This window comes from Indicator indicator, chromosome 22 (genome assembly GCF_027791375.1).
Source record: "Indicator indicator isolate 239-I01 chromosome 22, UM_Iind_1.1, whole genome shotgun sequence".
NCBI lineage: Eukaryota > Metazoa > Chordata > Aves > Piciformes > Indicatoridae > Indicator > Indicator indicator.
In genome coordinates this window covers 7,586,786-7,599,691 of record NC_072031.1, presented here as the reverse complement: position 1 = coordinate 7,599,691, position 12,906 = coordinate 7,586,786, and the positions used below count along the sequence as shown (strand labels likewise).

The 12,906-nt window shown below is 43.5% G+C and overlaps 1 protein-coding gene across 1 annotated transcript; it reads left to right on the top strand.

Annotated features, from left to right (window-relative positions):
- Window positions 1–1,275: 1,275 nt before the first annotated feature.
- On the top strand, window positions 1,276–7,352 carry LOC128974676 (interleukin-9 receptor-like). Its single transcript, XM_054391355.1, has 8 exons — window positions 1,276–1,351; window positions 1,722–1,830; window positions 3,252–3,445; window positions 4,119–4,255; window positions 4,578–4,752; window positions 4,992–5,106; window positions 6,068–6,152; window positions 6,861–7,352. Exons 1-8 carry the CDS (start codon window positions 1,276–1,278, stop codon window positions 7,350–7,352), a joined length of 1,383 nt encoding a protein of 460 aa, XP_054247330.1.
- Window positions 7,353–12,906: the final 5,554 nt, after the last annotated feature.

Here is a 12,906-nt window from a genome sequence, read left to right as displayed (position 1 = left end):
TTCACATAAAACTTTGTGTGGTAGAAAATTGTCAAATCAGACACTTTTTATGAAAAAGTATAATTTAAAATGAAAACTCAATCAGGAAATCATTCACAGAATGGAAACCTGGTTAAAAAGGAAGATGGGAAATGCAGCATAGCCTTGTAAAGAGATAAGACACACTTCAGATACCCCTACACAGCCCTTCAGTAACCTGGGTAATTGCTAGACCCCAAGTATTCTACATCCCATAAGTGCTTTGACTGGGAGCATATCAGCACTTCCCTCTGACCCTGTCTTTCAGAGTTTTCTTTTAAGGCAAGGAAATACTTCTGGGGAAGGAACTGTGATTTTTAAGGTTCCCACTCTGCAGATGAGAATCTCAATCAGCTGTCTGGAATTGTAGCTTCTTGTGTTTGTGTGCCTGTAAGACAGAAAACTGATGGTCTTTATTTTTTTCAGATATGAAATGGGGGAATTTCTAAACCAGAAAATTCCTAGGCTAGAACACCCATCTCTATCCCAGCTTTTGTTCCTGACCTCAAAACTTTTCACTAGCTCAGGACAATCACAAGTGGCTTACAGAAAGGCTCCCTCCAAAGTTTTTTGACATCAGCAGGTCAAACAAGCCTTCCAATACTGAAGAGAAAGGGAAAGTGCAAAAGAGCAGTCATTTGACTCCATAAAAGAAAGCAAGAACCATCATTAAAGGCAGACAACAGTGTTTGTGGTGTTGATGGCTTTCAGCAAGTGACTACTGTTGATGGACAAGCTCTACTGAAGCTAGAATACACACAAATTACGTCTGCTCTAGGAGGTCCCTGGAGCTGCAAATGTCTAGGGGCTGAGAATGCTCTCAGAGAAGAACATCCATGCTTCCCCTATTGCTATGCTTTTCTCTAAGCATCTGGTTTTGGTTACTGTCAGAAACAGGATACAGAGAAACCAAGAACTTTTGTTCCAACCCACTGTGGCTCTCTGCTGCTCTTAAATTGTCATAAAGCAGATGCCAAAAAATGCAGGAAGAAGGAAAGACAGAACAGCTCTTGCCCCTGATCAAATGGCAGGAATTAAAAATGTCCTTTCAGGCAGCTGGAGCCTTAGATTTCTTTACTGGCATGAGAACAGTTCCTACAGAAGAAATCACATAGCTGATTTGGTACCTTGTCTGACAGAGTCAAGGTCAGGCTTGTGTCGGGACTGGCAGAAGCAGGCAGCTAAAGGTTCACCCTGCTGGCACAAATGCTAACAGAACTGCTTCTAACAATTGTTCTGTTTTAGATACTGGTTGGAATGGGAGATGTGTGGCAGCTGGGCCTCCAGCTGTGCATCACTGCTGTGCTGCTCTTTGGTGGAGGAAGAGGGAGAGGTAAGATGAGATCTGGAATAGGTCCACAGTGGGAAGAGGGGCACATACATACAGACCCTGAAGTATGCAACACCAGATCTCGTGACTGCCTTTTTCAGGTCCCAAGAACTGGTACAGATGGCTGGCAATGCCAGGCCTAGGGAACTGAGCACATCTGGGCAAGTTGGGCAGCAGCAGTGCCCAAGGTCCCTGTCCTAAGATGTTACATTAATCTCATGCAGTGACATGTGGTGTAAGAGAGGAAGAAAATCATGAGGAAGCATAGATGAGGAGTCAGTAAAGGAAGCACTAGCAAGTGATGTATTTGATATATCAAGCAAGGTCTTCTCAGGTGGTACATGAATCCAGCTCTGGTCTCCTTTCTCTGCAGAGTTCCCTGGCAGCCTGAGCTGCCTGAATAACTATGTGACTACTGTGAACTGCGTGTGGGCAACAGAGGAGCCCATGGGCAATGGACCTTTCCACCTGCATTTCACCAAGTAAGATCACTGCACACCAAGAGCTGTCTGGTGGTCCTGGCAAGACAGTGCAGAGCAAAGACAGGACCCAGCTGTGGGTTTTGCTCCCTTCAGAGCAGGAGATCTCTCACCTCACCACCCCCTTCCCAGGCTGCTTTGGAAGCTGCTCCCTTCACACCATTTTGTTGGGCACACAGCCTTGGGGAGAGCAGCAGAGATCCAGCACGCATGCTGCATGATCTTATACTGGATTAGGGCAGTCCATCCAGCCCTTCTGACAGGGCTTTTCTCAGCATAGATAGCTTTCCCATCCCAGCCTCTGCTCCCCATCATCTGGGGACTTCCCCAGTCTAGCCCAGCCTACATGAAGTTTCCTATTAAATTTCTAATCATTCCTTGTCTTCCTGTCTAGAAACCAAACCCCTAGTGGTGTATATCTATCTATCTATCTATCTATCTATCTATCTATCTATCTATCTATCTATCTATCTATCTATCTATCTACCTATCCACAAAAGAATTTTGAAGGTCCAGTGAGTTATAAGCTTCAATAACAGATTTAGAATATTATGTGAATAATTTTTCCTCTAACAGAAGAAATCAGGTGAATAGTTTGCTAGGTGGCAGGATAACAAGCATTGTGACAGGTTAATTTGAGGTGAATGTCTTTAGATCATATAATAACATTGTCTTGACTACCAGTAACCAGTTAACTGTTACATGGGGATAAGCCACATTGACATTAGATGCTTCATATATCCTGGTAAGGTTAAGTCAAAGTAGCTCAGCTCTTAACAATACTGGACTTGAAATCTGTGAAAAAATGCCAAGCTGATAAACTGTGGTATCCCAGTTTAATGTGGGATCACATGCAACATGAAAGACTTGCTAAAAATGGCTATATTAGATAATTTAATAATATAATACTGCTCTTTGGAGCTATTTCCCCAAGATATCAATCATCCTGTTATGCTGTGCTTTTGAACATCAAAAATCCCCAAACAGCAAGCCAGCTTCTGACATGCTTTGATTTCAGTGCTTGTTTGTTTGTAGCAAAAGAGGCTCTACTGTACAAGGTGCTAGCTCTGTTCTGTGCACTTGTACCTAACTGTCCACCCACTCCTACCCCTGCACTAGCCACTTTCCTGCCAGAAACACTTTAGCAGCCTTCTCACTTTCAGAGAGCAGGGGCAGGGACTGGGTCCTGTGCACAGCTCTTGGGAGGTTTGGTGTTCTCAGCAGTGAGGTTATGAAAGTGTCTCCTTCCTCCCTCTTTAGCCCTGCCAGCCAGCCAGCTTTAGCATTGCTTTCTCTGCCATGTGCACTGAAGATGTTCATGTTCTTCCAGAATGTGGTTCTGAGCTAGGCTACCACCCATCTTCCATAAACTGAAAAGCACTTAATCATTATGACTTCAACTTTCAGCCCTTTTATTTTTCTAGCCTCTGGTCAAAGGGCTGCAATGCCAGCTGCAAGCTCACTGCCAGTGAGAGCACACAGGATCAGTACCACTGCACAATCCATTTTGCCAGACAGATCCTGGAGACAGATGGTTACAGAGTCTCTCTCCAAGGCAGCTTCTTTGGCCACAGTCGCACCTATATCACCTTTCCAGAGTACAGTCCACGCAAACACAGTGAGTATGAGCTAGGGCAGCTGCCAGCAGGGGCTCTGCACAGAAGCTTTGGCTAAGTCTGACATGCTCTCAAAGAAAAGGTGTCTCAAAGACAGCAAATGAAAGTAACAGAAATGAGCCAGACTGCCCATCCCTGGAGAGCAGACAGTGGGGCTTGATCAGTGAGAATGCAGTCCTAGTGCCTCTGCATTCTGACTTCTCTGGGACTTCACAGAGCGTTGGCTCTGGAGCAATTTTCAAGCAGACTTCTCATCTGCATCATGTTTTCTTGCGCCATGGATAATGTACAACTGGATTGCCTGTATAGTTGTGGAGTTGTTTTGTTTTGTTTTTCCCTAAGAAATGAAGTGATGAGGAAGCAGAGTCATGGATCTAATTCAGTGTCCCATAGCCTGGTACTTCAGAAAAATGCTCTAGTGTTCAGGATCTCAGAACTTGTCTGTTAGTCAGTGTGCTGGAAGCACAGATGTGACATCCAGAGTGGTTCTTGGCTTGCAGAGTATCCCCAGGGGATAGACCATCCCCATTAATTGATGGCACTTCTGTAGCTGTTTCGGCCTACCCTGTAAGCTAATTTGGTCTACTGGTGGTCTTAGTATCGTTCTTTACACCTAGCTTTATCTTCCAGGACTTTAGTCAGACAAGTATCATGCATCTCCTTCTCTGTTTGCAGTAAAACTGGATCCACCTTTGAATGTCCAGAGCAATGCTACTGCCAGCAAGTGTCAGATACAGTGGAGTGTGCCTAAGTACCTTGCTGAAATTCTTCAATACGAGTTGCAGTATAAGGAGTACAGCATGTCCTGGGAGGTAACTGGTGGCACACACTGATCCTGCCTTGCTCTTTGGGTGCAATGGCCTTGCCATTCAGCTCAGAGCCTTCTGGCAGCTAACTGTTCTAAGCTGGCCCTTCTGGTTTTCCACTTCAAGGCCTAAAGGTTTTATGTAAAACATCAGCACTTAAGATGAATAAATCTTCTCCTGAACACTGCATTCAGAAATTATCCATCATCATGCAAGCTCTCTTCTTGCATCCAAGAAAAGATTTGGAAAATGGGGGAGGGAAAGAGTATTTAAATGACCACCCCTCTGCCCAGCCTTGTTGACAGAAACTCCTTGTGATGCCTTGCAGATGGCGCTGAACAAGACAGTGCCCAGCTGGCTGCCAGAGCTGGCAATTGAAGCCTCCGAGCTCCGCAGTGGCGCTACTTATGCTGCACGAGTTCGCTGCAAAGTCTCTGACAATGAGGATTCTTACCAGAGCCAGTGGAGCGAGTGGAGCCAGACAACAGTGTTTCAAAGAGCAGGTAAAACCAACCTTGTTTTAATCTCAGGTCATGTCTTTTCAGGCCCATGTTACAAAAAAAGGGAAGATACCTGGTCAAACAAAGCTCGAATCAGAACTAGCTTCCTCTTGTTTTCATAGCCAAGCACTTTCCTTGAGGTCTTTAGCTGCCTGTCTTGTTTGCATTGCTTGGTTATTTGGGGTTCTGTTTTGACTCCCAGACTTTTTATCAACTATATTCTGTGATGATTCTTTTCCTAGATGTACCAAAACTGTCTGAAAAGATCCTTAATACCAGAACTATGCAATTCTTGTTCATTCCTCTGAGTTTTACCACTCTGCTCTACCTTTGTTGGAACTGCAAGCTTTCTTCAAGGTATGCTATAGTTTTTCATTAAGCTCCCCTTGACCTCTAAGCCTGAAGAGGGTAAATCAAGTGTCCTTATATCCTTTTTGATCCCTATTTCTGCTGTACAGACTCAATAATTTTCAAAAACTCTACTGAAAGTCTTGGGACCCAACCTGTTCCTTGGCCGATGATAGTTAATGACCCACTACACAATCCTTAAGGAGAACAAAGTGCCTTTGTAGCACCCAAACTCAGCTCAAGCTCAAGGCTCTTGGAGTTAAAGAAATGTAAAGATATGGACTTTTTTTTGGTTAAGTTTCACGTAGATACATTGGAAGTGTAAGTACACAGCATTCCATAAAAGCAGTTAAACTACTTGTGACATGCCTGTCAGTAGTCAGCATGTAAAATACCAATATAGGTGAGAAACTCCCTGAGATTCAGTTTCTTAGGTTTGGAGATCAAGTTGTCCTGAAAGTCTCTCAAGAAGCATCTTGCCACACACTGTTGTGCTCTGCAGACATGGCACTCCTGCAGAAACAATACATAATGGCTAGATGCTAAAATATTGCCACAAGCTAGGCTCTGAGAACAGGACTAAGACGTCTGGCAGAATTTCTCTTAATATAGTGAAACTAGAATGCTCTACAATGCTTCCAGAAGCAGTGGTTTAGGTCAAATAAGTTGCTAAATGAATGCCTAAATAACCCTGTGCATCTAATCAGTAATAGACTAGCATTATGATTGTGGCACAGAGCATTCCTTGGAAACTTTGAAGAGTACATCTCAGCCTGGAAACTTTGGATGCATGCACAGGAGACAGACAATTGAATGAAATGTCAGAAATCGTGTGAAATAGGGTGCTTGTGCAATCTTGCAAAGATAAGAGTGGGGCTTTCATCTGATCAGTGTGCTGTATCATTGGGGCAGAATGCAGAAAAATTGCCTGTCAGGTTTTGTTATTTTAAGTGTCGTTTTCTCACTTCAGGGCAAAAAGTCTCTCGTGCTTTAACATCCCCACACCAGCTGCTTTCTTTCAGCCACTCTATAATTTGCACAATGGGAATTTTAAGGTAATAAGTTCAATTTCTTTCTTATGACCCTCGGTACACAAGGGGAGGAATTCTTTTTCTTGGGATCAGTCATTCTAGCTCTGTAACACAGTTACTAACACATTGTTCCAGTTTTCCTGAGAGTTTATTATGTTTTCAGTTTCCTTCTTCCACATACTAGCTGCACCAGAGCCTTCTGCCCAGCTTCTCTCCTTAGAAACAAAACCCATTCAGTCATTCACTCCTTATCCATGCTGAACATGAAAAGTATACCCTGTCTTTACAAAGCCAAGGCAATACAAGCACTTTGTAGCATATTCTGGAGGCAAAATCTTGAGAATTTCTAGTGAAATCTTGTGAAATTAGCAGGTAGGTCCTCTACCCCATTACACTAACTTTACCCAGTGGATTTGCACTAAATCTCTGGATTACTGTGCCAAAGCCATACAGAAAGACAGTTATTTTGCAAATTCCAGCCCTAGAAAAAATGCCTGGGCTTAAGGAAGAAATTTTTTTACAATAAGGGTGATGAAACACTAAGAATAGGTTGATCAGAGAGGTAGTAGAAGCCCCATCCCTGAAAACATTCCAGGTCAGGTTGGACAAGGCTTTGAGCAACCTGATCTAGTTAAAGATATCCCTGATGACTACAGGGAAGTTGGACTAGATGACCTTTGAGAGTCCCCACTAATCCAAAGTGTTCTGTGAATTTACTGATCATTTCACCAGGACTGGGTTGGACCTAATGAAGCTTGTAGCCAATGCAGAAGAGAAGAGACCAGCAGCTCAAACAAAGTGACTACAGATGGAGTTTCTGATCTAAACACCCAAGAACTGATTTCCAAGATCTCCTTGGAATCTGTGAACAGCACAGATCTGGTTGCTGCAGAAGAAAAGTTCGTATTTGCCTCGGGTCCAAGCCAGCAGTATGTCCCCATCAAGTATTTAAGAGCTGAGGAGACAGAAGTAAGGTTGTTCACACAAAACCATGCTGATGATACAGTTGGCCTGAAAATCTCTGAAACAATTAAAGCCAATCTTGAGAGCCCTAGCATGGGAAGGAATGATCCCACTCACTCACAGGATGAAAAGGGTGACTTACTTATGCACCAGGAATCCTTGGAGATAGGTAATGTATCCTTCAGCAGTAGTGACTACTGTACCTTGTGTGACAATGACACCACAGGAGGTCTGATTCCTGCTGAACTACTGAAGCTCTAGAATGGTAACAGTCTTGTCAAACATCAGAATGATCAGGGTGACCTTCCCTGAGGAACACTGCCTGCAAAGGACTTTGTACTGTCTTCTCACCTCCCAACACTCACTTTCCAAGTGGATCAAACAGTGACTGTGCACACTGTTAAGTAAAGTTTCAATTTCTGTACTTCAAAAAAAGAATGTGACCAACTCCTAGCTAGCAAATACTAACTCTACTGGCATAGCAATGCCTGACTCCAACGGTGGCTGCTGTTCAGAAGACATATGGCCATGCCCTTTCCTAAATTAACTTCCTGCAGCAACAGAAGTCCAGCACCCCTCTAGTCCAAGGAAGCAGCAGCACACTTGCTGCTTTTCCTCTGGAAGAGCTATTGGAATTGTGTGCCTCATAGAAGCAGCAATATTTGCAATGTGCTGAACCATGATTTAAACCCTATCAGTATTTTAAAACTATGTATGATTCTTCATAAAACCATGATAAACAATTTTTGCTAAAGAGGGTAATTTTACTTTTTGATATGCCATTGATGACTTCAAAGGGTTCCTGATTTCATCAGAATTTATAATTGCACTATTTAGAGAGAATCGGGCAGTGGACATTGTTCTTTATTATCCCTGAATGGTTGCAACTACTTTGATTTTAACAACATTTTATTCCAAGATAGGTAACGGGCTGATCTAATGGAGAACAGTGAAAAGCAAGAATAGCTCAAACAAGCTTTATTTAATTACAAAACAGGCCAAGCCCACTTCCTCTCCAGAGCTTTTATTACTTCTCCAAAAATGGCAAGTTTATTTTCTGCCTTAGACACAGAAAACACTATATATGATTACCCACCAAGCAGATTCCTGAAGCCTTAGTTACATCTCCTAGATGTGAAGGGCTCAACAGCTTTAGCAAGCATACTGAGATGCGTACATGTGCCATCTACACTACAGTCACATTCATTCCTCTTTGGGAGGTCTTTCCTTGTCCCTCTGGCGACTGCCAGTACTGATTATTTTTGGCAATGCAAAGAAAGATTTCAGTGATAAGTAACAAAGTAGATTGAAACATCCTTCCCAAAACCACTACCGGGGGAAGCCTTCATCTGGAGGAAACGCAGCAACCAAAGGAGTTCATGTCTACCTTGTGTGACAGCCAGAGGAGGTGCCAGCAGTGATGTGTTTTCAGTCTTATAAGCACAGGGCTTTTCTGATATCTAAAAAATATATCCCCTTTCTGGTCCTTTTTGCTTTTTATCTTGTAAAAACTATATCCAAGGGTGTATTTTATGCTATACCACAATCTAGTGGCAGGAGAAGAATAAGATGCTCCTGTCATTAACAGTTGCTATAATTTCCTCTGGAGAAGAAAATCTTTAAAACAAGAACCATATGACTGAAGGATTTTGGGGATCCCAAACTTTTAGAACCCTTACTGTAGCTTGATGTAGTGTGCCAAATTTCAAATCTTCAGAATTGGAGAGATCCTTCCTGAAATTGCCAGATCAGTTGTGTTTGAAATCTCTCAAAATCTACACAGCTCTTGCTTATGAACTTGTCTGCACAGAAGCAGAACCAGTTTCATAAACTCTTGGTCAATTAACAAGGTGTGCTGCACTGGTGATAGTAGTGAAAGGGAAATGGTAACAACTCTACTCAGAATGGAGTGAGGAGCATCAGGTCAGGCTATGGAAAGGACAGCACAAAATTTAATGAGATAGAGAAGCAAAAGGAAATAGATGAATGTAGTAGAAAATTATTTGAGAAAAATGAAAAGTCACGGATGCTGCTGCCTATGTCCATCAGGCCAGGACAGTCTGGAAAAGATGACAGCCTGATGGTTAAAGGGCAGAGTAATTAATAGCTGAATTCCATTCTATTCTTTCTTAAAAGTCTTTTCCAGCCTAAACAATTCTGTGATTCTATAATAAATGCAAACTTTGGTTTTTCAGACGTTAGTGTTTGAGAGCTTTGGAAAGAACTTTGACTGTATGAAGCATTAGTCTAAGTTGGTTTGAAAACATCATAGAAGAAGTAGGAGAGGGAAGAACTAAATGCTCTCCCCAGTTTGCAGATGAAAGCACTATGTCAATGCTGCTCCCACCACCACCAGAAAAAAAAAAAAAAAGAAGGCTCCTAAGTGAAGATGTATTTTACACCTCATAAAGCCAAGGGGACCAGCATGGTGGCTTGCATGTGAACACCAGTATAGCTCTGCTAGTGCCCACCTCTGGTTAAGTACTGGTATTCCCAGTAACAAGTGATAGAGCTGTGTCTCTGTACGGCATTAGTCATTTGCATGCTCATTTCAGGAGGGATAAGATCAGCCTGCATGCTTCTCAGCAGTATAGGTATCACAGCACTGACACAAACTCATTTTGAAAGAGCACAAGCATTAAGATAGCACTCAACCTGTTGTGCTTTCTCAGTCAAGATGACTTGTCTTCACAGGGTGGCTTCTAATGCATCAAAGCAAAAGGCAAGTGTCAAATAGCGGTGTTTGGCATGCTGAAACATTCCTTTCATCCCTGAGCTTCAGGGCTTCAGATCACCGATCTGCAAACTCCTGCTCAAAGGAGCAGAAGCCCAGCCTATGAAAGCAATCTTTTTCCTGAGACCACCATTAGTCAATGGCCATATAAAGCCATAGAAGTTTTCCTGGTTAAGTAAGCAGACAGGAGAAGAATAATTCCAGAGAAACAAGTCTACTCTTTTTAGTTTAGTTTTGTTAAATTTGATCAAATGACATAAAATGTTGGTTAGACTCAGAGCAGCAGAATGTGAACTCTCTTAGCTCCAGCTCATAGCCCTATCACTCCATCTTTCCTGCATTTCTGTGCTTGCGTGTGTCATGAACCCTGTGCTGCAGAAATCTTTCTCTTTCACCACAGGCCTTTCCAGACAAGCAGTCTCTTGAGTCTCCCAGCACCCTTCAGCAGAGTCTATTTCACAGATTTCACTCATCTAGCCAGTAAAAATAGAAAAAACAATAAAATAGTTTGTTTCATCTTCGGTAGTTTAATCTAATCTGCAAATCTGTTCCTGATAGAGGCAGGAAGACAGACATACTAATCAAGTGCAGATATCTAAACCATCAGTTTGAAAGCAGAAACTGTCATGTTTGAGGACACACACATTTATGTACTGGTGACCATAACTGGAAAATAGGAGAAGATGTTCTTTTTTATGCCAGGAAAGGGAACAAACACACAGGTGAGGGTGTGTGGGGAATCCTTGTGTTCAACAAGATGAGAAGCGAGGATTAAGTTGCAACACAAACCTATAGTACTTGGATTGCTTCTTCCTTGATGCTCATGGAGCCAAGTTAACTGACAAAATCCATAATCCCACTATCAAATCTTATAATTTTAGTGCTGACGAACAGTTGGATTTGATCAACACGTCCTATTTCTAGTGCATTTTGGAGTGCAGCCCAGAACCTGCTGAGAGATCAGCTCTGGATACTACATGCATGTGCAACAGCCCAGTGTTAGGCAGTACTTGCCTCTGTCTAGAAGCGGGATTTTTGTATTCATATATGAAGGCCCAACATAATATGGCTTTTTGATTCTGGAAGTAATAATCATTACAGTCTAAATGTTTTTTGTATTATCTTTTGCTAAATGGTCTGACAAACACTGAAAATGTTGTAAGCCATAGGCAAGTGTAAATAAAGCATCAATTTAAGAAAGGGCATCAATGTGGACAGCTCAGAAAAGACTTTTTTTTGTCACATAGTCAAACCCAGACCATAGATGTATTGTGAGATTCACAGTACTAGAGAAGGACATTAAGAATGCTTTCACATAAATCAATAGCATACCTCACCCGGTTTCAGTGAGCAGAACTGATTGCCCCATTTTTATAATGAGATTACACTTTTCAGCAACTTGCACAGTGGTTCCCACAGCTCAATATACTGCAGAAGGAGGTACACCAGGAGCACATAGGCAACACAGCTTTTTGACTCCTGATACTAGTTTCTTCTTTATACACCATATATGGAACTCAAAAACTAGTGATTCCTCCCATCACCTTCCCTTACTTTCATGCTCCAAAATCAGCACTGCTGCTACCAACAAACGAAGGGGTTTTATCTACTAGAGGTAAGAATGAAGTTACTTAATCTGCATTCCGTGGGAGGGAGAAGATAGGATGTGTTCTTCTTAGGGTGGGAAACATCAGACCAACTCTGAACAAACAAACGCAGATAGCAATGTTTCTGGGGCTACATAGCCCAGTGACATGGAGGTCACCTGCCAATCCGAATTGTGTACATGAGCTGAGGAAAAGCCTAGGGTTTGTTTATAATATGCCTGTCTCAGGTCTTCTGACATCACTTATAGTCACAGTTTTCCCACTGGTGCAGCACAGTTCCTTACATTTGCAAACGGTGTATTAATAATCAGTTCAGCTCTCAAGGTCTAATACCCAGAGAGCTACAGGTGATTTTGCAGCTATAGGGCCAGTTACAGAGATGCTTTCCTCAGCCTTGGAATTCAGACTTCGGTAAGGACACAGCTGGCACATGTCTGGGTGAAGAGCACTGCCCTGTCTGTTCTGTGTCATGGCCACAACTGGCTTGACCATCTCACCTGGGACTCCCACCCACGTCTTCTGCCCAAGGTCTGAGAGCTCCATTTAACCTCCATTTAGGCCTGAGTGATGTGTTTTGTCCTCTGCCTCTGTCATTTCATGGGTGGCCCCTGGACACAGCTTTAAGTTGTATTTTGGATGAACTCCTTGGGTGGATGTTGCAGCTGTCTCCAGTTTTCTCGCTGTCCCTGACTCCTGGACAGATCATGGATTCGGTTCATCACCTCACCGTGTCCGGAGCGTCGGTGACGCCCGTTATTAGCACCAGTCTCGGTCCCCTTTCTTCAGTCTGCGGTGCTGTGCCCGGGGAAGTGGAGCCCCAGCCGCGGGGCCCGGCTGCCCTCGGAGCTGCAGCCCGCCATTGCCCCCTGCTGGAGGAGGCTTCTCAGCACCTGCCTCCTGCCCAGGACAGCACGTCCAGGTCCCGCCAGCGGCACTATAATCATAGAATTGTTTCAGTTGGAGAATTATTTCAGTTGGAGATGACCTCTAAGATCATCGAGTCCAACCATCGACCCAACACCACCATGGCCACTAAAACTCTGTCTTCAAGTGCCATGTCCACAAGTTTCTTGAACACCTCCAGGGACGGGGACTCCACCACCTCCGGGGGCAGCCTGTTCCAATCTCTGACCACTCTTGCAACAAAGAAATTTTTCCTCATCTCCAACCTAAACCTCCCCTGGTGCAATTTCAGGCCACTTCCTCTGGTTCTATCTCTAGGGAGAAGAGACCAAGCCCTGCCTCACTCCAACCTCCTTCCAGGGAGTTGTGCAGAGCAATGATGTCTCCCCTCAGCCTCCTCTTCTCCACACTGAACACCTCCAGTTCTCTCCGCTGCTCCTCACCAGATCTCTTCTCCAGACCCTTTGTACCCTTCTCTGGACCCTCTCCAGCACCTCAGTCTCTCTCTTATGCTGGGGTGCCCAAAACTGAACCCAAGTACTCAAGGTGTAGCCTCACCAGTGCTGAGTCC